This window comes from Tinamus guttatus, unplaced genomic scaffold, assembly GCF_059628265.1.
Source record: "Tinamus guttatus ecotype Peru unplaced genomic scaffold, ASM5962826v1 Tinamus_guttatus_pri_ptg000986l, whole genome shotgun sequence".
Lineage (NCBI taxonomy): Eukaryota > Metazoa > Chordata > Aves > Tinamiformes > Tinamidae > Tinamus > Tinamus guttatus.
In genome coordinates, this window is record NW_028289520.1 from 18,304 (window position 1) to 43,504 (window position 25,201).

At 65.0% G+C, this 25,201-nt stretch overlaps 1 protein-coding gene across 1 annotated transcript; it reads left to right on the top strand.

The window, feature by feature from the left end:
- Nucleotides 1–2,260: 2,260 nt before the first annotated feature.
- Nucleotides 2,261–22,292, top strand: SARS2 (seryl-tRNA synthetase 2, mitochondrial; the record flags this gene model as incomplete). The annotated part of the gene is made up of 15 exons (XM_088538286.1): nt 2,261–2,554; nt 2,907–3,015; nt 4,290–4,447; nt 5,311–5,365; nt 5,834–5,897; nt 6,038–6,143; nt 7,933–7,980; nt 11,550–11,658; nt 13,490–13,535; nt 14,166–14,253; nt 16,421–16,533; nt 17,817–17,910; nt 19,804–19,896; nt 21,568–21,633; nt 22,137–22,292. Coding segments are annotated over exons 1-15 (1,599 nt in total), but the record flags the coding sequence as incomplete, so codon positions are not given.
- Nucleotides 22,293–25,201: the final 2,909 nt, after the last annotated feature.

Below are 25,201 nucleotides of genomic sequence, written 5' to 3' on the forward strand. Positions count from 1 at the left end.
CGGCGCTTTTTATTACCTATTTTCATTGCTTTTTGACTGTGTTTGGCTCCCTATACACTCACAAGAGACATAGCGGCACCCAGGAACACCAAAAACGCTTTATTTCCCTTTTTGGGGGTTCTTTTTCGTTGGTTTTGTCACCTCGCCCATGTGCAGAAGAAGTGATAGCACCCACAGAGACAATAAATGGGAAGTTTCTGCCTTTTTCTTGCTTATTTTCGTTGCTTTTTGACTGTGTTTGACCCCGTATCCACTCACAAAAGACATAGCGGCACCCAGGAACACCAAAAACGCTTTATTTCCCATTTTGGGGGTTCTTTTTGGTTGGTTTTGACACCTCGCCCATGTGCAGAAGTGATAGCGCCCACAACAGCAAAAAAAACAGGCTTTTTCTACCTTTTTCTTGCTTATTTTCGTTGCTTTTTGACTATGTTTGACCCCGTATCCACTCACAAAAGACATAGCAGCACCCAGGAACACTAAAAAACGTTTTATTTCCCATTTTGGGGGTTATTTTTGGTTGGTTTTGACACCTCACCCACGTGCAGAATAAGCGATAGTGCCTAGGACGGCAAAAATTGGCTTTTTTCCACCTTTTTTTTTGGTTATTTTGGTTCCTTTAGTCGTGTTTGAGGCCCTACCTACACACAAAAGACATAGCAGCACCCAGGAACGCTAAAAACGTTTTTTTTTCCACTTTTCGAGGTTGTTTTTGGTTGTTTTTCACACCTCACCCATGTGCAGAAGAAAAAGTAATACTCAAAAGCTCCAAAAACGTTTTTTTTTCCAGCTATTTTGACTTATTTTGGGTTATTTTTGACATCCCACCCACACGCACAGGAAGAAGCAGACACCGAGGATGACAAAAAACAGCTTTTCCTTGGTTATTTTTCCTTATTTTGGTTATTTTCGGTTGTTTCTGACTTCCCACCCACGTACAGAGGAAGAAGCAGACGCCAAGAACGACGAAAAACAGATTTTTTTGTTTGTTTTTTTCCCCTTTTCCCCTGCTTTTTGCCCCTTTCTCCCCTTTTCCTCCCTCTTTTTCTCCATTTTTCTCAATTTTTCCATTTTTTCGCACTTTCTCCCGGTTTCTCTTTGTATTTCCCGTTTCTTGTGCTCCCTCCTCGCCATTAAAGCCCCGCCCTTCGCTCCGCTCCTTTTTGGGGCGTTTCTGGCTCTTTTGGATGGGGGTGGGGGGGGGGAGTCGTGGGCGCAGGGGGCCCTTTAAGGGGAGGGGGGGAGGGTTGGCTTGGGGGCGTGGCCAAGGCGCGTGGGCGTGGCCAAGGGGCGTGGGCGTGGCCAAGGCGCGGCGCGCTCGCCCCGCCCCTCGCGGCCGGCCCTGAGGCGACTTCCGGCCGCGCGGCCGCCTCGTGCCCATCGAGGGCCGCGGCCTCGGACAGCGCCGCGTGGTGCTGGGGCGGGACCAAAACCGGGTCATTTTCGGTTATTTTCGGTTATTTTTCGTTATTTTTCACCCCCTGTCCACGTGCAGAGGAAGATGTACGTGCCGAGGAGGATGAAAAACGGTTTTTTTCTCAGTTATTTTGGTTCTTTTGATGATTTTGGGTTATTTTTCATCGCACGCCTACATGCAGAGCAAGAAGTAGCATCCAGGAGCGTCAAAAACATGTTTTTTAAAGCTATTTTTACTTGCTTTTGGTTATTTTGGGGTATTTTTCACCCCCTGCCCACGTGCAGAGGCAGAAGTATGTGCCGCGCATTAAAGAAAAACGGGGTTTTCACACTTATTTTTAGTTCTTTTGGTTATTTTTGATGCTTGCCCACATGCAGGAAAAGTAGTATGCGCCGAAGACAATGAAAAACGTGGGTTTTTTGCTTATTTTTGCTTTTTTTTCACACCCTGCCCACTTGGAGAAGAAAACATAGGCGCCCAGGACAACAAAAAACACGTTATTTTTACAAAAATCTTTAATTTTCATTTTTACTTTTTTTCTTTTCCCCGTTTTTTTCCGTTTTCCCCGTTTGTCCTTTTTTTCTGTTATTTTCCCCCGTTTTTCACGATTTATTTCAATTTTTTCTTTATTTTTTTCGCTTTTTTCCCAATTTCTTTCCACTTTTTCCCGATTTCTTTCGTTTTTTTCCGTTTCTTGGGCTCCCCGCTCCCTTCTCCTCACGGCTCCTAAAGCCCCGCCCCTTGGGTTGGGGAGGGGGCGGGGCCTAGACGCAGGGGGCGGGGCCGAGGCCGGCGTGCGCGCTTCGCCCCGCCCCTTCCGCCCGGCGCCGTACGGCGGCCAAGATGGCGGCGCCCAGGGCGCTGGCGGCGGCGCGGCGGGCGCTGGGGGCGGCGCGCGGGCTCCGCGCGGCCGGGACCGGCCCTCGCCCCGCCCCCGGTGCCCCTCCCGATACCGGTACCGGTGCCGGTGCGGGGGGCGTGGCCAGGGGGCGGAGCCGCCTGTACGAGCAGGCGTGCGAGGGCATCATCGGGCGGCCGCTGCTGGACATGGCGGCGCTCGCGGCGCGCGCCGAGGAGGCCGAGCGCGACCTGCAGCACCGCAAGGGGCCGCTGGGGCCCGGCGACCTCCGTGACGTCGTGAGCGGGGCGGGGCCACGGGGAAGGGGCGGGGCTCGAGAAGGAGGGGCCTGAAGGGGCCGGGGCTGTTCGGGGGCGGGGCTGGGCGCAAGGGGGAGGGGCTTGGCGGGGTGGGGGCGTGGCTTGAGGGCAGGTGCGGCTGGGTTGGGCGGGGTCTGCAGCAGGGCGGGGCTAAAGGAACGGGCGGTGGTGGGAAGGGGCGGGGCCAGGTTGGGGTGGGCGGGGCTTTGCGGGACAGGTGAAGGGGGCCGTGCCGGTGGGCGGGGCCTATGGGCACGTGTGTGGGTGGTGCTGCGGGCGTGGGGCGGGGCTCCGGGCAGGGGGGCGTGGCCTGAGGGAGCCCCGCCCCCAGCTGGAGGCCTGGCGGCACCTGGAGGAGCTGCGCGAGGCCATGGGGCGCCTGGAGGCCGAGAAGGAGGAGGTGTCGCTGCGCGTCAGCGCCCTCGTGGTGAGGGGCGCCCCGGGGCCCTCGTGTCCCCCCGGGTCCCCTTGTGTCACCCCCGGGTCCCTCAGGAACCCCCCGTGTCCTCCAGGCCCCCAGGGTCCCGTTGTGTCACCCCCGGGTCCCCCAGGAACCCCCCAGGTCCCCTGGGTCCCCTTGTGTCACCCCCGGGTCCCTCAGGAACCCCCCGTGCCCCCCAGGTCCCCCGGGTCCCCTTGTGTCACCCCCGGGTGCCCCCAGGAACCCCCCGTGCCCCCCAGGTCCCCCGGGTCCCCTTGTGTCACTCAGGCCCCCTTCTTGTCCCACAGGACCCCCTGGGTCTCCTGGTGTCCCCCCGGGTCCCCTTGTGTCACCCCCGTGCCCCCCAGGAACCCCCCGTGCCCCCCAGGTCCCCCGGGTCCCCTTGTGTCACTCAGGTCCCCTTCTTGTCCCACAGGCCCCCCGGGTCCCCTTGTGTCACTCAGGTCCCCTTCTTGTCCCACAGGACCCCCTGGGTCCCCTTGTGTCACCCCCGGGTCCCCCAGGAACCCCCCATGCCCCCCAGGTCCCCCGGGTCCCCTTGTGTCACTCAGGTCCCCTTCTTGTCCCACAGGACCCCCTGGGTCTCCTGGTGTCCCTACGGGTCCCCTTGTGTCACCCCCGGGTCCCTCAGGAACCCCCCAGGCCCCCCGGGTCCCCTTGTGTCACTCAGGTCCCCTTCTTGTCCCACAGGACCCCCTGGGTCTCCTGGTGTCCCCCAGAACCCCCTGGTTCCTCCAGGTCCCCCCCGGTCCCCTCATGTCCCTTCCATGGCCCGTCCTGCTGTTTCCCATGTCCTCGGGGGTCCCTTTGTGTCTCTGGGACACCCCAGGGTCCCCTGTGTCCACCAGGACCCCCAGACACTTCCAGGAACCCCCTATTCCCCTTCTCTACCTCCATGTCCCCAAATGTCCCCCTGTGCCCTTTGCCTTCTTCCATGTCCCCAAATGTCTTTCTCTGTGTCCATAAGTGTCCTTAAGTGTCTTCTCAAGGCCCCCTGTCCGCCTGTGTTCCAAAGTGTCCCCCCATGTCACCTCTCCCCCATGTCCCCAAATGTTCCTCCATGTCCCCCCCCATGTTCCCCCTCTCCCGTGTTCCCAAACGTCCCCCCCGTGTCCCCAGGTGTCCTCCCGTGTCCCACGTGTCCTCCCGTGTCCCCAACCGCCCTCTCCGTGTCCCTCCCCGCAGGACGACGGCGCCCAGGAGGCGGCGGAGGAGGTGAGCGCGGCGCCCGGCGATGCCGCGGGTGACGTCACCGTGGTGGGTGACGTCACGGTGACGTCACGGTGACGTCACGGCAGGCGGCGGCGCTGCGCGCGCGGGGCCGGCGCCTGCGGCAGCGGCTGCGGGAGCTGCAGGGAGCGGCGGGCGCCCTGGAGCGGCGCCTCTACGAGGGGGCCCTGCGGCTGCCCAACCGCAGCCACCCCCGCGCCGTGAGCACCGGGGGGGGCACCCATGGGTGCTCAGGGGGGGAGGGGGGCACCCGGAGGGGGAGGGGGGGGAGAGGGGAGCGGGGGGACCCGTGGGTGCGGGGGGGGGAGGGGGGAGGGGGGCTCCTATGGGTGCTGGGGGGAGCGGGGGATCCAGGGGGGATGTGGGGACCCATGGGGGGGTGGGGGCAGGGGAGACAGGACCCATGGGTGCTGGGGGGGGGGGGAGCACCCATGGGTGCTTAGGGGGAAGGGGGACTCCTATGGGTGCTGGGGGGGAACCCCCATGGGTGCTTAAGGGAGAGGGGGGCTCCTATGGGCGCTGGGGGGCAGCACCCATGGGTGCTTAGGGGGGAGGGGGGCTCCCATGGGTGCTGGGGGGGGGGAGCACCCATGGGTGCTTAGGGGGGAGGGGGGCTCCCATGGGTGCTGGGGGGGGGAGCACCCATGGGTGCTTAAGGGAGAGGGGGGTTCCCAGGGATGCTGGGGGGGGGGAGCACCCATGGGTGCTTAAGGGAGAGGGGGGTTCCCAGGGATGCTGGGGGGGGAGCACCCATGGGTGCTAGGAGGGAGGGGGGCTCCCATGGGTGCTGGGTGGGGAGCACCCATGGGTGCTTAGGGGGGAGGGGGGCTCCTATGGGTGCTGAGAGGGGGAGCACCCATGGGTGCTTAAGGGAGAGAGGAGGATTCCCAGGGGTGCTGGGGGGGGGAACCCCCATGGGTGCTTAAGGAGAGGGGGGTTCCCAGGGGTGCTGGGGGGGGGAGCACCCATGGGTGCTTAGGAGGGAGGGGGACTCCCATGGGTGCTGGGTAAGGGGGGAGGGGGGGCACCCATGGGTGCTAACACCCCCCCCCCGTTCCGCCAGCCGCTGGGTGACGAGAGCCAGGCCCGGGTGGTCGAGGTGGTGGGGGAGAAACCGGGTAGGAGGCGCCAGGGCCCTCCCGGACACCTGGGCCCCTCCCCGGACACCTGGGCCCCTCCCCGGACACCTGGGTCCTCCTGGACACCTGGGTTATCCCCGGACTCCTGGGCCCTTCCCCGGACACCTGGGCCCCTCCCTGGCCGTCTGGCTAAAGAAGGGAACGGGGAGGAGGAGGAGGAGGGTCCTTTGGAGGGAGGAAGGTTCCGAGGGAGGAGGAGGAAGAGGAGGGAGCCCTGGGGGGAGGAGGGCTCAGGGGAGAGGGAGGAGGAGGAGGGTCCCTGGAAGGAGAAGAAGGAGGATGAGGAGGGTCCTTGGGAGGATGAGGAGGAGGAGGAGGGTCCTTGGGAGGAGGAGGAGGGTTCTTGGGAGGAGGAAGGCTTTGAGAAGGGCAGGGGGAGGAGGAGGAGGAAGGAGGGACCTTTGGGGGGGAGGAAGGCTCTGACCCCCCCCTTCCCCGTCCCCACAGAATTCGACTTCAAGCCCAAGGGGCACCTGGAGCTGGGCGAGGGGCTGGACATCATCCGGCAGCGGTGAGCGGCCGGGCGAGGGCCCCGGCGTCCGGGCAAGGGCCCCGGCGTCCGGGCGAGGGTCCCGGTGACCACGGGGGGGCCCAGGCGTCCGGGCGAGGGCCCCGGCGTCCGGGCGCCCCGCCAGCCGCGTCCCCGCGCAGGCGCCTGGCGCCCGTGTGCGGCCACCGCTCGTACTACCTGTGCGGGGCCGGGGCGCTGCTGCAGGACGCGCTCGTGAGCTTCACCCTGCGCAGGCTGCGGGGCAAGGTGTGCGGGGACGGGGACAGGGGACAGGGGGACAGGGGACAGGGGGACAGGGGGACAGGGGACATGGGGACATGGGGACAGGGGGACAGGGGGACATGGGGACAGGGGACAGGGGGACATGGGGACAGGGGGACAGGGGGACGTGGGGACACGGGGACAGGGGGACATGGGGACAGGGGGACAGGGGACAGGGGGACAGGGGGACACGGGGACATGGGGACAGGGGACAGGGGGACAGGGGGACAGGGGACATGGGGACAGGGGACAGGGGACATGGGGACATGGGGACAGGGGGACAGGGGGACACGGGGACAGGGGAGTGTGGGGACAGGGGACACGGGGACAGGGGGACAGGGGACACGGGGACACAGGGGACACAGGGACATGGGGACAGGGGACACGGGGACACGGGGACGGGGATGTGGGGACAGGGGGACACGGGGACAGGGGAGCGTGGGGACAGGGGGCGCGGGGACAGGGGGACACGGGGACGGGACAGGGGGACAGGGGACACGGGGACATGGGGACAGGGGGACGTGGGGCCACGGGGACAGGGGGACACGGGATTGTGGGGACACGGGGATGGGGCAGGGGGACGGGGGGACGTGGAGACACGGGAACAGGGGGACGTGGGGACACAGGGACGGGGATGTGGGGACAGGGGACACAGGGACAGGGGACATGGGGACAGGGGACACGGGGACAGGGGGAGCGTGGGGACACAGGGATGGGGATGCGGGGACAGGGGGACGCGGGGTTATGGGGACACAGGGACACGGGATTGTGGGGACATGGGGATGGGGCGGGGGGGACGGAGGGACGTGGAGACACGGGAACAGGGACAGGGGAGCGTGGGGACACGGGGACAGGGGGACGTGGGGACACAGGGATGGGGATGTGGGGACAGGGACGCGGTGTTGTGGGGACACGGGGACACGGGATTGTGGGGACATGGGGATGGGGCGGGGGGGATGGAGGGACATGGAGACACAGGAACGGGGACACAGGGACAGGGGGACACAGGGACAGGGGAGTGTGGGGACACGGGGACAGGGGGACGTGGGGACACAGGGACGGGACGTGGGGACAGGGGGACGTGGGGTTATGGGGACACGGGGACACGGGATTGTGGGGACATGGGGATGGGGAGGGGGGGATGGAGGGACATGGAGACGCAGGAACGGGGACAGGGGGACGTGGGGACACGGGGACAGGGGAGCGTGGGGACACAGGGACGGGGATGTGGGGACACGGGGTTGGGGGGACACAGGGACGCGGGGTTGTGGGGACACGGGGATGGGGCAGGGGGACGGGGGGACGTGGAGACACAGGAACAGGGACACGGGGACGCAGGGTTGTGGGGACACAGGGATGGGGGACACGGGGACATGGGGATGGGGACGCAGAGACACGGGGACACGGGGACAGGGGAGCGTGGGGACACGGGGACAGGGATGTAGGGACAGGGGGACACAGGGTTGTGGGGACATGGGGACAGGGGGACACGGGGATGGGGACACGGAGGGGACGTGGAGATTTGGGGGTGCGGGGACACAGGGACAGGGAGACAGGAGGACTTGGGGACATGGGGACATGAGGACACAGGGACGTGGCGATACGGGGACAGGGGGAATAGGAACGGGGGGACGCGGGGACATGGGGATCCAGGGATGTGGGGACATGGGAACAGGGGAACATGGGGACACGGGGACATGGGGACACGGGGACACGGGGATGTGTGGCTGGTGGCGCCGGGGCCACCTCGCCAGCGCGGCCGCTGTCCCCGCAGGGCTTCGTCCCCATGGCCGTGCCCGACCTGCTGCGCGGAGCCGTGTTCGTACGTGTGGCGGGGCTGGCCCTGTCCCTGTCCCCGTCCCCGTGCCAGCCCTGTCCTTGTCCCCATCCTCGTGCCAGGCCTGTCCCTGTCCCCATCTTTGTGGCAGCCCTGTCCCTGTCCCCAGCCTCGTGGGAGGGTTGTCCCTGTCCCCATCCTCACGCCGGTCGCCTCAGAGCCCTGTCGTTGTCCTTGTTGTCACGCCAGTGCCACCGCTGAGGGACACCTGTCCTTGTTCCTTGTCCCAACGCCAGCCCTGTCTTTGTCCCCGTCCTTGTCCCGTGTCTCCATCCCGGCGCGAGCTCCGGTCTTGTCCCTTGTGCCCTGTCCCCAGGAGGGCCACGGGCTGAGCTCTGTCCCTGTCCTTGTCCCCTGTCCCCAGGAGGGCTGAGCTCTGTCCCTGTCCCTGTCCTTGTCCCTTGTTCCCAGGAGGGCTGAGCTCTGTCCCTTGTCCCTGTCCTTGTCCCCTTGTCCCCAGGAGGGCCGTGGGCTGAGGTTTGTCCCTGTCCCTTGTCCCTTGTCCCCTGTCCCCAGGAGGGCTGAGCTCTGTCCCTTGTCCGTGTCTCTTGTCCCCTGTCCCCAGGAGGGCCATGGGCTGAGCTCTGTCCCTGTCCCTTGTCCCCTGTCCCCAGGAGGGCCGTGGGCTGAGCTCTGTCCCTTGTCCCTTGTCCCTGTCCCTTGTCCCCTGTCCCCAGGAGGGCTGAGCTCTGTCCCTTGTCCCTGTCTCTTGTCCCCTGTCCCCAGGAGGGCCATGGGCTGAGCTCTGTCCCTTGTCCCTGTCCCTTGTCCCCTGTCCCCAGGAGGGCTGAGCTCTGTCCCTGTCCCTTGTCCCCTGTCCCCAGGAGGGCTGTGGGCTGAGCTCTGTCCCTGTCCCTTGTCCTCTGTCCCTGTCCCTTGTCCCCTGTCCCCAGGAGGGCTGAGCGCTGTCCCTGTCCCTTGTCCCCTTGTCCCCTGTCCCCAGGAGGGCTGTGGGCTGAGCTCTGTCCCTTGTCCCTGTCCCTTGTCCCCTGTCCCCAGGAGGGCTGAGCTCTGTCCCTTGTCCCTGTCCTTGTCCCCTGTCCCCAGGAGGGCTGTGGGCTGAGCTCTGTCCCTGTCCTTGTCCCCTTGTCCCCTGTCCCCAGGAGGGCTGAGCTCTGTCCCTTGTCCCTGTCCCTTGTCCCCTGTCCCCAGGAGGGCTGAGCTCTGTCCCTTGTCCCTGTCCTTGTCCCCTGTCCCCAGGAGGGCCATGGGCTGAGCTCTGTCCCTGTCCCTTGTCCCCTGTCCCCAGGAGGGCCATGGGCTGAGCTCTGTCCCTTGTCCCTTGTCCCTGTCCCTTGTCCCCTGTCCCCAGGAGGGCTGAGCTCTGTCCCTTGTCCCTGTCTCTTGTCCCCTGTCCCCAGGAGGGCCATGGGCTGAGCTCTGTCCCTTGTCCCTGTCCCTTGTCCCCTGTCCCCAGGAGGGCTGAGCTCTGTCCCTTGTCCCTGTCCCCTTGTCCCCTGTCCCCAAGAGGGCCATGGGCTGAGCTCTGTCCCTGTCCTTGTCCCCTGTCCCCAGGAGGGCTGAGCTCTGTCCCTTGTCCCTGTCCCTTGTCCCCTGTCCCCAGGAGGGCCGTGGGCTGAGCTCTGTCCCTTGTCCCTGTCCTTGTCCCCTGTCCCCAGGAGGGCTGAGCTCTGTCCCTTGTCCCTTGTCCCCAGGAGGGCTGAGCTCTGTCCCTTGTCCCTGTCCCCTTGTCCCCTGTCCCCAAGAGGGCCATGGGCTGAGCTCTGTCCCTGTCCTTGTCCCCTGTCCCCAGGAGGGCTGAGCTCTGTCCCTGTCCCTTGTCCCCTGTCCCCAGGAGGGCTGCGGGCTGAGCTCTGTCCCTTGTCCCTTGTCCCCTGTCCCCAGGAGGGCTGAGTTCTGTCCCTTGTCCCCAGGAGGGCTGTGGGCTGAGCTCTGTCCCTTGTCCCTGTCCCTTGTCCCCTGTCCCCAGGAGGGCTGAGCTCTGTCCCTTGTCCCCTTGTCCCCTGTCCCCAGGAGGGCTGTGGGCTGAGCTCTGTCCCTGTCCCTTGTCCCTTGTCCCCTGTCCCCAGGAGGGCTGAGCTCTGTCCCTTGTCCCCTTGTCCCCTGTCCCCAAGAGGGCCATGGGCTGAGCTCTGTCCCTGTCCTTGTCCCCTTGTCCCCTGTCCCCAGGAGGGCCATGGGCTGAGCTCTGTCCCTTGTCCCTGTCCCTTTGTCCCCTGTCCCCAGGAGGGCTGAGCTCTGTCCCTTGTCCCTGTCCTTGTCCCCTGTCCCCAGGAGGGCTGTGGGCTGAGCTCTGTCCCTGTCCTTGTCCCCTGTCCCCAGGAGGGCTGAGCTCTGTCCCTTGTCCCTGTCCCTTGTCCCCTGTCCCCAGGAGGGCTGAGCTCTGTCCCTTGTCCCCTTGTCCCCTGTCCCCAAGAGGGCCATGGGCTGAGCTCTGTCCCTGTCCTTGTCCCCTTGTCCCCTGTCCCCAGGAGGGCTGAGCTCTGTCCCTTGTCCCTTGTCCCCAGGAGGGCTGAGCTCTGTCCCTTGTCCCTGTCCCTTGTCCCCTGTCCCCAGGAGGGCCATGGGCTGAGCTCTGTCCCTGTCCTTGTCCCCTGTCCCCAGGAGGGCTGAGCTCTGTCCCTTGTCCCTGTCCTTGTCCCCTGTCCCCAGGAGGGCTGTGGGCTGAGCTCTGTCCCTTGTCCCTGTCCCCTTGTCCCCTGTCCCCAAGAGGGCCATGGGCTGAGCTCTGTCCCTTGTCCCTTGTCCCCTGTCCCCAGGAGGGCTGAGCTCTGTCCCTGTCCCTTGTCCCGTGTCCCCAGAAGGGCTGCGGGCTGCGCTCTGTCCCTTGTCCCTTGTGCCCTGTCCCCAGGAGGGCTGAGCTCTGTCCCTGTCCCCTTGTCCCCTGTCCCCAAGAGGGCTGCGGGCTGCGCTCTGTCCCTGTCCTTGTCCCCAGGAGGGCTGTGGGCTGCGGCCCGGCACCGTCCCCACACGAGCTCTGTCCTTGTCCCCTTGTCCCCAGGAGGGCTGAGCTCTGTCCCTTGTCCCTGTCTCTTGTCCCCTGTCCCCAGGAGGGCCATGGGCTGAGCTCTGTCCCTGTCCTTGTCCCCTGTCCCCAGGAGGGCTGAGCTCTGTCCCTGTCCCTGTCCTTGTCCCCTGTCCCCAGGAGGGCTGAGCTCTGTCCTTGTCCCTTGTCCCCTGTCCCCAGGAGGGCTGCGGGCTGAGCTCTGGCCCTGTCCCTTGTCCTCTGTCCCTGTCCCCTTGTCCCTTGTCCCCAGGAGGGCCGTGGGCTGAGTTCTGTCCCTGTCCCCTTGTCCCCTGTCCCCAGGAGGGCTGCGGGCTGAGCTCTGTCCCTGTCCCTTGTCCCCTGTCCCCAGGAGGGCTGAGCTCTGTCCCTGTCCTTGTCCCCTGTCCCCAAGAGGGCCATGGGCTGAGCTCTGTCCCTGTCCTTGTCCCCTGTCCCCAGGAGGGCTGAGCTCTGTCCCTGTCCCTGTCCCTTGTCCCCTGTCCCCAGGAGGGCTGAGCTCTGTCCCTTGTCCCTTGTCCCTGTCCCTTGTCCCCTGTCCCCAGGAGGGCTGAGCTCTGTCCCTTGTCCCTTTGTCCCCTGTCCCCAGGAGGGCTGCGGGCTGCAGCCCGACCTCGTCCCCTCTCCCGTCTACGCCATCGACCCTGCCCGTTTCCCCGACCTGTGCCTGGCCGGGACGGCCGAGGTCGGCATCGCCGGTGAGCGCCCCCGCGGCACCCATGGGTGGGGGGGAGCACCCATGGGTGGGGGTGGCACTTGGGGGGAGCAGCACCCGGGGGGGGAGCACCCATGGGTGGGGGTGGCACTTGTGGGGGGGGTGGCACCCAAGGGGAGAGCACCCATGGGTGGGGGCGGCACCCATGGGTGGGGGTGGCACCCGGGGGGGGAGCACCCATGGGTGGGGGCAGTACCCGGAGGCGGGTGGGAAGGACCCATGGGTGGAGGGTGGCACCCGGGGGGAGCAGCACCCATGGGTGGGGGTGGCACTTGGGGGGAGCAGCACCCAGGGGGGAGAGCACCCATGGGTGGGGGCAGTACCCGGGGGGGGGTTGGGAAGGACCCATGGGTGGAGGGTGGCACCCATGGGTGGGGGCGGCACCCAAGGGGGGAGCACCCATGGGTGGGGGCAGTACCCGGAGGCAGGTGGGAAACACCCATGGGTGGAGGGTGGCACCTGGGGGGGGCAGCACCCATGGGTGGGGGCGGCACCCATGAGTGGGGATGGCACCCGGGGGGAGCAGCACCCATGGGTGGCACCCGAGGGGGGAGCACCCATGGGTGGAGGGTGGCACCCATGGGTGGGGGCAGCACCCGTGGGTGGGGGTGGCATTTGGGCGGGGGGGAAGCACCCAGAGGGGGAGCACCCATGGGTGGGGGCGGCACCTGGGGGGGCAGCACCCGTGGGTGGGGGCGGCACCCGAGGGGGGAGCACCCATGGCGGGGGGCAGCACCCATGAGTCGAGGGCAGTACCTGGGGGGGCAGCACCCATGGGTGGGGGCAGTACCCGGGGCAGGCAGTACGCGGGGGGGGGGGAGGTGGGAAGGACCCATGGGTGGAGGGTGCCACCCATGGGTGGGGGTGGCACTTGGGGGGGGGGGCACCCAAGGGGAGAGCACCCATGGGTGGGGGCAGTAACCGGAGGCGGGTGGGAAGGACCCATGGGTGGAGGGTGGCACGTGGGGGGGAGCAGCACCCATGGGTGGCACCCGAGGGGGGAGCACCCATGGGTGGGGGTGGCACCTGGGGGGGGCAGCACCCGGGGGGGAGCACCCATGGATGGGGCTGGCACCCGAGGGGGGAGCACCCATGGGTGGGGGCGGCACGTGGGGGGGAGGAGCACCCGTGGGTGGGGGTGGCATTTGGGTGGGGGGGGAAGCACCCAGGGGGGGAGCACCCATGGGTGGGGGCAGCACCCATGGGTGGGGGTGGCACCCGGGGGGGGGAGCACCCATGGGTGGGGGCAGTACCCGGAGGCGGGTGGGAAGGACCCATGGGTGGAGGGTGGCACCCGGGGGGAGCAGCACCCATGGGTGGCACCCGAGGGGGGAGCACCCATGGGTGGGGGTGGCACTTGGGGGGAGCAGCACCCAGGGGGGAGAGCACCCATGGGTGGGGGCAGTACCCGGAGGCGGGTGGGAAGGACCCATGGGTGGGGGTGGCACTTGGGGGGAGCAGCACCCAGGGGGGAGAGCACCCATGGGTGGGGGCAGTACCCGGAGGCGGGTGGGAAGGACCCATGGGTGGGGGTGGCACTTGGGGGGAGCAGCACCCAGGGGGGAGAGCACCCATGGGTGGGGGCAGTACCCGGAGGCGGGTGGGAAACACCCATGGGTGGAGGGTGGCACCCGGGGGGGGAGCACCCATGGGTGGGGGCAGTACCCGGGGGGGGGGTGGGAAGGACCCATGGGTGGAGGGTGGCACCCGGGGGAGGAGCACCCATGGGTGGGGGTGGCACTTGCGGAGGGGGCAGCACCCGGGGGGGAGCACCCATGGGTGGGGGTCCCAACACCCCCCCCCATGTCCCCCAGGCTACTTCATGGACCACGCCGTGCGCCTGGAGGACCTGCCCATCCGGTAGGGACGGCCCCGCGGGGTCCCCACAGTGTCCCCAGTGTCACCGTGACGCCCCCATGATGTCCCCATGCTGTCCCCATGCTATTCCCCCAATGTCCCCACAGTGTCCTCACGATGTCCCCATGACGTCCCCATGATGTCCCCACACTGTCCCCACTCTGCCCCCACTCTGCCCCCACACTGTCCCCACGGTGTCCTCAAGTTGTCCCCACAATGTCCTCACACTGTCCCCACGCTGTCCCCATGGTGTCCCCACACTGTCCCCACAGTGTCACCATGACACCCCCATGACGTCCCGCAGGGTCCCCATGATGTCCCCATGCCATTCCCCCAATGTCCCCACAGTGTCACCATGACGTCCCCGTGACGTCCCCACGCTGCCCCCAGAATGTCCCCACACTGTCCTCGCGGTGTCCTCAAGTTGTCCCCACGGTGTCCCCACAATGTCCCCACGGTGTCCCCACGCTGTCCCCACAGTGTCACCGTGACACCCCCATGGCGTCCCGCGGGGTCCCCATGATGTCCCCATGCTGTCCCCGCAATGTCCCCACGGTGTCCTCAAGCTGTCCCCACGGTGTCCCCACAATGTCCCCGCGCTGTCCCCACGATGCCACCCCCGTGTCCCCCCAGGATCGTCAGCGCCAGCACCTGCTACCGGCCCGAGACGGACACGGGCCGCGAGCCCTGGGGACTCTACCGGGTGCACCAGTTCACCAAGGTGACATCCCCGCGATGTCCCCAACGCGTCCCCGAACCCTCGCGGCGTCCCCAACGCGCCCCCGAGCCACCGCCACGTCCCCGCCGCGTGCCCGAGCGCCGCCACGTCCCCGTCCCCCCACGATGTCCCCAACACGTCCCCAAGCCACCGCAACGTCCCCAACAACCCCCACGATGTCCCCACTGTGTCCCCAAGCGCCATGACGTCCCCAACGTGTCCCGGTCCCCCCGCGACGTCCCCGCCTCATCCCCGTCCGCCCCCGTGATGTCCCCAATGTCCCCGCTGCGATGTCCCCATGCCCCCCGCGACGTCCCAGATGTGTCCCTGTCCCCCCACGATGTCCCCTTGCGATGTCCCCATTCCCCCGTGCGCTGCATCCCCGTCCCCCGTGATGTCCCTCCCTCTGCGATGTCCCCTCTGTGTCCCCGCAGTGTCCCCAACGTGTCCCCAACGTGTCCCCAATGTGTCCCCAATGTCCCCAGCGCAAGTGGAGATGTTTGCGGTGACGGCCAACGCTGCGTCCCTGTCCCCCTTGATGTCCCCCCCTCTGCGATGTCCCCACTGTGTCCCCAACATGTCCCCGCCGTGTCCCTGCTGTGTCCCCAACGTGTCCCCAATGTGTCCCCACTGTCCCCAACGCAGGTGGAGATGTTTGCGGTGACGGCCAACGCTGCATCCCTGTCCCATGTGATCTCCCCTCCTCCGCGATGTCCCCAACGTGTCCCCAGCATGTCCCCAACGTGTCCCCAACGTGTCCCCAACGTGTCCCCGCTGTCCCCAGCGCAGGTGGAGATGTTTGCGGTGATGGCCAACGCCGCGTCCCTGTCCCCCATGATCTCCCCTCCTCCGCGATGTCCTTGCAGTGTCCCCAGCATGTCCCCGCCGTGTCCCCAACTTGTCCCCAACGTGTCCCTGCTGTCCCCAACGCAGGTGGAGATGTTTGCGGTGATGGCCAATGCCACGTCCCTGTCCCCTGTGATGTCCCCCCCCCCACAATGTCCCCGCCGTGTCCCCACAGTGTCCGCGCAGTGTCCCCAACATGTCCCCGCTGTGTCCCCAACGTGTCCCCACTGTCCCCAACACAGGTGGAGATGTTTGCAGTGACGGCCAGCGCTGCGTCCCTGTCCCCCTTGATGTCCCCCCCTCTGCAATGTCCCCACTGTGTCCCCAACATGTCCCCACCGTGTCCCTGCTGTGTCCCCAACGTGTCCCCGCTGTCCCCAACGCAGGTGGAGATGTTTGTGGTGACGGCCAACGCCACGTCCCCGTCCCACATGATCTCCCCCTCTTCCCCGATGTCCTTGCAGTGTCCCCAACGTGTCCCTGCCATGTCCCCACCGTGTCCCTGCTGTGTCCCCAACGTGTCCCCACTGTCCCCAGCGCAGATGGAGGTGTTTGCGGTGACGGCCAACGCTGCATCCCCGTCCCATGTGATCTCCCCTCCTCCGCGATGTCCCCACCGTGTCCCCAGCATGTCCCCAACATGTCCCCAACGTGTCCCCAACATGTCCCCACCGTGTCCCCAACGTGTCCCCGCTGTCCCCAGTGCAGGTGGAGATGTTTGCGGTGACAGCCAACGCCGCGTCCCCGTCCCACGTGATGTCCCCCTCCACGATGTCCCCACCGTGTCCCCAGCATGTCCCTGCTGTGTCCTCAGTGTCCCCAACATGTCCCCAACGTGTCCCCGCTGTCCCCAACGCAGGTGGAGATGTTTGCGGTGACGGCCAACGCTGCATCCCCGTCCCATGTGATCTCCCCTCCTCCGCGATGTCCCCACCGTGTCCCCAGCATGTCCCCAACGTGTCCCCAACGTGTCCCCAACATGTCCCCAACGTGTCCCCAACGTGTCCCCGCTGTCCCCAGCGCAGGTGGAGATGTTTGCGGTGACGGCCAGCGCTGCGTCCCTGTCCCCCTTGATGTCCCCCCCTCTGCAATGTCCCCACTGTGTCCCCAACGTGTCCCCGCCGTGTCCCTGCCCTGTCCCCAACGTGTCCCCACTGTCCCCAACGCAGGTGGAGATGTTTGCGGTGACGGCCAACGCCACGTCCCCGTCCCCCATGATCTCCCCTCCTCCGCGATGTCCCCGCCGTGTCCCCGCCATGTCCCCAACATGTCCCCACCATGTCCCCAATGTGTCCCCAACGTGTCCCCGCTGTCCCCAACGCAGGTGGAGATGTTCGCGGTGACGGCCAACGAGACGGGCGCCGAGAGCGACGCGCTGCTGGCCGAGCTGCTGGCGCTGCAGAAGGAGCTGTTCAGCGAGCTGGGCCTGCACTTCCGGTGCGCGGCCCCGAGTGTCCCCAACTGTCCCCAACTGTCCCCAAGGTGTCCCCAAGGCACCCCCAGGTGTCCCTAAGCATCCCCAAGGTGTCCCCAGATGTCCTCAGGTGTCCCTAAGACATCTCCAAGGGGTTCCCAAGGTGTCTCCAAGTCTCCCCGAGGTGTCCCCGAGGTGTCCCAAAGGTGTCCCCAGGGTGTTTCTGAGTGTCCCCAAGGTGTCTCCAAGTGTCCCCAGGTGTCCAAAAGCATCCCCAACTGTCCCCAAGGTGTCCCCAGGCATCCCCAAGGTGTCTTCAAATGTCCCCAGCATGTCCCCAGGTGTTCAAAAGCATCCCCAGATGTCCCCAACTGTCCCCAAGGTGTCCCCAGGTGTCCACCAAGCATCCCCATGTGTCCCCGGGTATCCCCAACTGTCCGCAAGGTGTCCCCAGGCATCCCCAAGGCATCCCCAGGTGTCCCCAAGGCATCCACAAGTGTCCAAGAGCATCCCCAACTGTCCCCAAGGTGTCCCCAAATGTCCTCAAAGTATCTCCAAGGTATCCCCAGATGTCCCAGGGCGTCAAAAAGCATCCCCAGGTGTCCCCAAGGTGTCCCCACTGTTTTCCAAGGTGTCCCCAAGCATCCCCAGGTGTCTCCAAGGTGTCCCCAAGCATCCTCAGGTGTCCCCAAGGTGTCTCCACTGTTTTTGCAAGATGTCCTCAAGCATCCCCAAGGTGTCCCCAAGCATCCCCAGGTGTCCTCAAGCATCCTCAGGTGTCCCAAGATGTCCCCAAGGTGTCCCCAAGCATCCCCAAGCTGTCCCCAGGTGTCCCCAAGCATCCCCAGGGTGTCCCCAAGGTGTCCCCAAGCATCCTCAGGTGTTCCAAGGTGTCCCCAAGGTGTCCCCGGGTGTCCCCAAGATGTCCGCACTGTTTTCCAAGGTGTCTCCAAGCATCCCCAAGGTGTCCCCAGGTGCCCCCAAGGTGTCCCCAAGGTGTCCCCAAGCATCCCCAGGGTGTCCCCAAGGTGTCCCCAAGCATCCTCAGGTGTTCCAAGGTGTCCCCAAGGTGTCCCCGGGTGTCCCCAAGATGTCCCCATTGCTTTCCAAGGTGTCCCCAAGCGTCCCCAGGTGCCCCCAAGGCATCCCCCGAGCGTCCCCGGTGTCCCCAGGATGTCCCGAAGCGTCCCCAAGGTGTCCCCAAGCATCCCCAGGGTGTCCCCAAGGCGTCCCACAGGTGTCCCCAGGATGTCCCCAAGTGTCCCCAAGGTGTCCCCGGTGTCCCCGCTCACGGCCGCGTCCGCAGCGTGCTGGACATGCCCACGCAGGAGCTGGGCCTCCCGGCCTACCGCAAGTTCGACGTGGAGGCCTGGATGCCGGGAAGGGGCAAGTACGGCGAGGTGAGGCCGCTTTGGGGCAAAAACGCCCGCTTTGGGGCAAAACCGCCCGCTTTGGGGCAAAACCGCCCGCTCTGGGGCAAAACCACCCGCTTTGGGGCAAAACTCCCCATTTCGGGGCAAATCGGCCCTTTCCAGGGGCTCTCAGAGGGTTTGGGGATAAATCCCTCCATTTTGGGGACAAACTGTCACCCCTGGGGGAAATCGGCCCTTTCCAGGGGCTCTTGGAGGGTTTGGGGGTAATTCCCCCCGTTTTGGGGTCCTTACAGGTGTCTGGGGACAAATCCCCCATTTTGGGTGTCTCTAATGAATATTTGGGGGCCAATCCCCCTGTTTTGGGGTCCTTACAGGTGTCTAGGGACAAGTCCCCCCATTTGGGGGGTCTCTAATGAATATTTGGGGGCAAATTCCCTGTTTTGGGGTCCTTACAGGTGTCTAGGGACAAATTGTCCCATTTTGGGGGGTCTCTAATGAATATTTGGGGGCAAATTCCCCTGTTTTGGGGTCCTTACAGCTGTCTGGGGACAAATCCCCCCATTTTGGGGGTCTCTAATGAATATTTGGGGGCAAATTCCCCCATTTTGGGGTCCTTACAGGTGTCTGGGGACATCCCCCCATTTTGGGTGTCTCTAATGAATATTTGGGGGCAAATTCCCCTGTTTTGGGGTCCTTACAGCTGTCTGGGGACAAATCCCCCCATTTTGGGGTCTCTAATGAATATTTGGGGGCAAATTCCCCTGTTTTGGGGTCCTTACAGGTGTCTAGGACAAATTGTCCCATTTTGGGGGGTCTCTAATGAATATTTGGGGGCAAATTCCCCTGTTTTGGGGTCCTTACAGCTGTCTGGGGACAAATCCCCCATTTTGGGTGTCTCTAATGAACATTTGGGGGCAAATTCCCCTGTTTTGGGGTCCTTACAGGTGTCTGGGGACAAATCCCCCCATTTTGGGGGTCTCTAATGAATATTTGGGGGCAAATTCCCCTGTTTGGGGGTTCTTACAGGTGTCTAGGGACAAATCCCCCCATTTTGGGGGTCTCTAATGAATATTTGGGGGCAAATTCCCCTGTTTTGGGGTCCTTACAGGTGTCTAGGGACAAGTCCCCCCATTTGGGGGGTCTCTAATGAGTATTTGGGGCAAATCCTCCCATTTGGGGTTCCTACAGGTGTCTAGGGACAAATAGGCCTGTTTTGGGGGTCTCTAATGAATATTTGGGGGCAAATCCCCCATTTTGGGGTCCTTACAGGTGTCCGGGCACAAATTGTCCCATTTTGGGGTTCCATTGAGTATTTGGTGGGTAAATCTCCCCATTTTGGGGTCCCTACAGGTGTCTGGGGACAAATTGTCCCATTTTGGGGGTTTCTAATGAATATTTGGGGGTAAATTCTCCAATTTTGGGGTTCCTACAGAGGTCTGGGGATAAATTGTCCCATTTTGGGGGATCTCTACTGAGTATTTGGGGGTAAATCCTCCCATTTTGGGGTTCCTACAGGTGTCTGGGGACAAAATGTCCCATTTTGGGGGTCTCTAATGAGTATTTGGGGGCAAATCACCCCATTTTGGGGTCCTTACAGGTGTCCGGGCACAAATTGTCCCATTTTGGGGATTCCGTTGAGTGTTTGGTGGGTAAATCTCCCCATTTTGGGGTCCCTACAGGTGTCTGGGGACAAATTGTCCATTTTGGGGGTCCCTAGTGAGTACTTGGGGGCAAATCCCCATTTTGGGGTCCCCCCAAGTGTCTAGGGACAAATTGTCCATTTTGGGGGTCCCTAATGAATATTTGGGGGCAAATCCCCCCGTTTTGGTGCCCCTATGGGTGTCTGGGGACAAAATGTCCCATTTTGGGGTCTCTAATGAGTATTTGGGGGCAAATCCCCCTGTTTTGGGGTCCCCCCAGATCTCCAGCGCCTCCAACTGCACCGACTTCCAGAGCCGCCGCCTGAATATCCTGTACAGGGATGCGCAGGGACGGCTGCGCCCGGCACACACGGTGCGGGACCGGCATTCCCGGCGGGATCCCCCATTCCGGACAGACCTCCCCTTTCCCAGCGGGATCCCCCTTCCCGGCGGGATCCCCCATTCCGGACAGGCCTCCCCGTTCCCAGTGGGATCCGTCTTCCCAATGGGATCCCCCATTCCGGACAGGCCTCCCCGTTCCCTATGGGATCCCCCTTCCCGGCGGGATCCCCCATTCCGGACAGACCTCCCCGTTCCCAGTGGGATCCGTCTTCCCGACGGGATCCCCCATTCCGGACAGACCTCCCCGTTCCCGCTGGGATCCCTGTTCCAGAGGGACCCCCATTCCCAATGGGATCCCTGTTCCCGATGGCATCCCCTGTTCCCAGTGGGATCCCCTGTTCTGGAGAGACCCCCGTTCCCAGCGGGATCCCCCTTCCCGGCGGGATCCCCCATTCCGGACAGACCTCCCCGTTCCCAGTGGGATCCGTCTTCCCGACGGGATCCCCCATTCCGGACAGGCCTCCCCGTTCCCGGCGGGATCCCCTGTTCCAGAGGGACCCCCATTCCCAATGGGATGCCCCGTTCCAAACGGGATCCCTGTTCCCAGTGAGATCCCCCATTCCCGATGGGATTCCTGTTCCCAATGGGATCCCCTGTTCTGGAGAGACCCCCTTTCCCAATGAGATCCCCCATCCAGAGAGACCCATCCCGTTCCCGATGGGATTCCCTATCCAGAGAGACCCCTCCCGTTCCCGATGGGATCCCCTGTTCCAGAGGGACCCCCGTTCCCAATGGGATGCCCCGTTCCGAACGGGATCCCTGTTCCCAGTGAGATCCCCCGTTCCCGATGGGTTCCCTGTTCCCAATGGCATCCCCTGTTCCCAATGGGATCCCCTGTTCCCAACAGGATCCCCCATCCAGAGAGACTCCTCCTATTCCCGACGGGATCCCCCGTTCCAGAGGGACCCCTGTTCCCAATGGGATCCCTGTTCCCGATGGGATCCCCTGTTCTGGAGAGAACCCCATGCCCAACAGGATCCCCCATCCAGAGGGACTCCTGTTCCCAATGGGATCCCTGTTCCCGATGGGATCCCCTGTTCCAGAGAGACCCCCGTTCCCAACGGGATCCCCCATTCCAGAGGGACCCCTGTTCCCAACAGGATCTCCCGTTCTAGAGGGACCCCTGTTTCCGATGGGATCCCCCATTCCCAACGGGATCCCTGTTCCAGAGGGACCCCTGTTCCCCATGGGATCCCCTATTCCCAACAGGATCCCCCATCCAGAGGGACCCTTGTTCCCAACGGGATCCCTGTTCCCCATGGGATCCCCTATTCCCAACGGGATCCCCCTATTCCGGAGACACCCCCCCCCCCCGGTTCCCAATGGGATCCCCCCTCCAGAGAGACCCTCCCATTCCCAACAGGATCCCCCATCCAGAGGGAACCCCCGATCCGGAGATCCCCCCATTCCGGTGACCCCCCCAGGGCCCCCGCACCCCCCGGGGGGGGGGGCAGACCCCTCCCTCCCCCCGTGTCCCCCCCCGTGTCACGTGTCCCCCCGTGTCCCCCCCCCGTGTCACGTGTCCCCCCCCGTGTCACGTGTCCCCCCGTGCCCCCCCCGTGTCACGTGTCCCCCCCCGTGTCACGTGTCCCCTCCCGTGTCACGTGTCCCCCCCCGTGTCACGTGTCCCCCGTGTCCCCAGGTGAACGGCACGGCGTGCGCGGTGCCGCGGCTGCTCATCGCCCTGCTGGAGAGCAACCAGCAGCGGGTGCGGGGGGCACCCATGGGTGCTGGGGGGGGGGGGAACCCATGGGTGCTGCGGGGGCGGGGGGGGGAATCCTGGGTGCTTCCTGGGGGGCACCCACGGGTGCTGCTGGGGGGGAACCTTGGGTGCTGCCTGGGGGGCACCCTTGGGTGCTGGGGGGGAACCTTGGGTGCTGCCTGGGGGGGGGGGACCCAAGGAGTGGGTGTGTGTGGGGGGGGGCGTCCTGGGGTGCTGCCGGGGGGGGGGGAGCACCCTGGGATGGGCGGGGAGCACCCTGGGGTGCTGCTGGGGAGGGGGGGGCACCCACGGGTGCTGCTTGGGGGAGGATCCTTGGGTGCTGCCGGGGGGGGGGGCACCCTTGGGTGCTGCTGGGGGGAGGAACCCTGGGGGGGGGCAGGGGGCATCCTGGGGTGCACGGGGGGCACCCATAGGTGCTGGGGGGGTGGGGGGCACCCTCGGGTGCTGCCGGGGGGGGGGTCTCACGTTCCTCCCCCCCCCCCCCCCAGGACGGCTCCGTGCGGGTGCCCCCCCCGCTGCAGGAGCCGGTGGGGGCGGCGCTGCTGACGCGGCCGCGGGCGCCGCTGCTGCTGCGCTACGTGGGGCCCAACCAGCGGCGCGGGGCGCCCCCCGCCCACGGCGCGACACCGGGACAGCCCCCGGAGGTGACGACACCCGGAGGCGACACCCGGAGGTGACAACACCCGGAGGCGACACCCGGAGGTGACATCGCAGGGACACGTCGCACCCCCCCCACAATGATGTTCAATAAACGCTGCCCCCCCTGAGCAGCTCTGGTGCTTCTGCCCCTCCCCCCGGCCTACGTCACCTCCCCCCCGGCCTACGTCACCCCCCCCCGTGTCACCTCCCCCCGGCCCATGTCCCCGCCCCCTTCCCTCCCGCCTCCGGGAGGGGCCGGCGCCGCGGCGCGGGGCACGCCGGGATTTATCCCCCAACGCGGGGCGCAGGGCACGCCGGGAGCCGCCATAGCGGGCGCGCGCGCGCTGCGCGGGGCACGCCGGGATGCAGGCCCCCCCGGCGTGGGCCGCGGGGCACGCCGGGAGGTGTGGCCGCGCAAAGCCCGCCGGGAAGCGCGGCGCCGCCCGCCGCTTCGGCGGCCGTGGCGGCGCGGGGCACGCCGGGAGGAGGGTCCGCGCGCGCGGGGCACGCCGGGAAGCGCCGCTCCGCGCGGCCTCTCCGGGCGCGGGGCACGCCGGGAGGAAGGTCCCGCGCGCGCGGGGCACGCCGGGAAGCCGCCCGGGGCGGGGGGGGGGGCGGCCATGGCGGAGCCGGACGGTACCGGGCGGGGAGCGGGGGCGGCGGCCCCCCCCCGGGAGCCCCCGACCCCCCCGCGAACTCCCGCGGAGGAGCCGGTCGGTGTCACCGGAAGCGGCTGCGGGGGGGGCCGTTGTCACTGGGGGGGTGACACAAGGGGAGGGGGGCACCGTTATCCCGGGGGTCCCCGTTGTCCCGAGGGGGTCCCGTTATCCCGGGGAGTTCCCCGTTATCCCGGGGGGTTCCCTGTTGTCCCGAGGGGGTCCCCGTTATCCCGGGGAGTTCCCCGTTATCCCGAGGGGTTCCCTGTTGTCCCGAGGGGGTCCCCGTTATCCCGGGGAGTTCCCCGTTATCCCGAGGGGTTCCCTGTTGTCCCGAGGGGGTCCCCGTTATCCGGGGGGTTCCCCGTTATCCCGGGGGGTTTCCCTGTTGTCCCAAGGGGTCCCCGTTATCCCCGGGGGGGTCCCGGTCCCCCGGCCGGTCCCTGTGGGACCCTGCAGTTGTCACTGGTCCCTAAGACCCCCCCGCGTCCCCCCTCGTGCGGCTCTCGTTAGCCCCATTAGTGCTAATTAATATCGTAATAACGTAACTTAATGTTATTGTGTATTAATATGGTATAATTTAATGGTATTAAATAATTAATTTTATTACTTTATTTGTTGGTTTTCTTAGGGCTCCGATTCTGACTCCGACGCTGGCGCCTCGGGCGAGTCCGAGAGTAGGTCCCGTTTCCCGGAGCATTCCGAGCATTTTGGGGCGTTTCCAGCTTTTCCCGAGGAAATAACGGGAATGCCGGGCCGAAGCGCTGACCTCGGGAATGCCGGGGCTTTTCCGCAGTGGAATTCCTGCGGAGCCTCCTGTCGCGGAGCCTGGGCTGGGAGAGGAGAAGCCGGAGAAGCGGCTGAGGAGCTGACGCTGCAGGGAGTGAGCCGCTATCTACGGAGCGGGAAGTGTGGGTGTCCGGGGGGAAAACGGGGAAAAATGGGGGAAAAATGGGGTTTGGAGAGGGGGAAAAGAGCCGCTACCTACGAGCGGGAAGTGTGGGTGTCCCGGGGGGAAAATGGGGGAAAATGGGGGTTTTGAGGGAAAAAATGGGGTTTGGAGAGGGGGAAAAGAGCTGCTACCTGCGGAGTGGGAAGTGTGGGTGTCCCGGGGGGAAAACGGGGAAAAATGGGGAAAAATGGGGTTTGGAGAGGGGAAAAGAGCCGCTACCTGCGGAGCGGGAAGTGTGGGTGTCCCGGGGGGAAAATGGGGAAAAATGGGGGAAAAAATTGGGGTTTTGAGGGAAAAAATGGGGTTTGTAGAGGGGAAAGAGCCGCTACCTACGGAGCGGGAAGTGTGGGTGTCCCGGGGGAAAACGGGGAAAAATGGGGGAAAAATGGGGTTTGGAGAGGGGGAAAAGAGCCGCTACCTGCGGAGCGGGAAGTGTGGGTGTCCTGGGGGGAAAACGGGGAAAAATGGGGGAAAAATGGGGGTTTTGAGGGAAAAAATGGGGTTTGGAGAGGGGAAAAGAGCCGCTACCTGCGGAGCGGGAAGTGTGGGTGTCCCGGGGGGAAAACGGGGAAAAATGGGGGAAAAATGGGTTTGGAGAGGGGGAAAAGAGCCGCTACCTACGGAGCGGGGAAGTGTGGTGTGTTCCGGGGGAAAAGGGGGAAAAATGGGGGTTTTGAGGGAAAAAATGGGGTTTGGAGAGGGGGAAAAGAGCCGCTACCTGCGGAGCGGGAAGTGTGGGTGTCCTGGGGGGAAAACGGGGAAAAATGGGGGAAAAATGGGGTTTGGAGAGGGGGAAAAGAGCCGCTACCTGCGGAGCGGGAAGTGTGGGTGTCCCGGGGGAAAAACGGGGAAAAATGGGGGGAAAAATGGGTTTGGAGAGGGGGAAAAGAGCCGCTACCTACGGAGCGGGAAGTGTGGTGTCCCGGGGGGAAAACGGGGAAAAATGGGGGAAAAATGGGGTTTGGAGAGGGGAAAAGAGCCGCTACCTGCGGAGTGGGAAGTGTGGGTGTCCCGGGGGGAAAATGGGGAAAATGGGGGAAAAATGGGGTTTGGAGAGGGGGAAAAGAGCCGCTACCTGCGGAGCGGGAAGTGTGGGTGTCCCGGGGGGAAAAACGGGGAAAAATGGGGGAAAAATGGGGTTTGGAGAGGGGAAAAGAGCCGCTACCTGCGGAGCGGGAAGTGTGGGTGTCCCGGGGGAAAAATGGGGAAAAAATGGGGGTTTTGAGGGAAAAAAATGGGGTTTGGAGAGGGGAAAAGAGCCGCTACCTGCGGAGCGGGAAGTGTGGGTGTCCTGGGGGGAAAAACG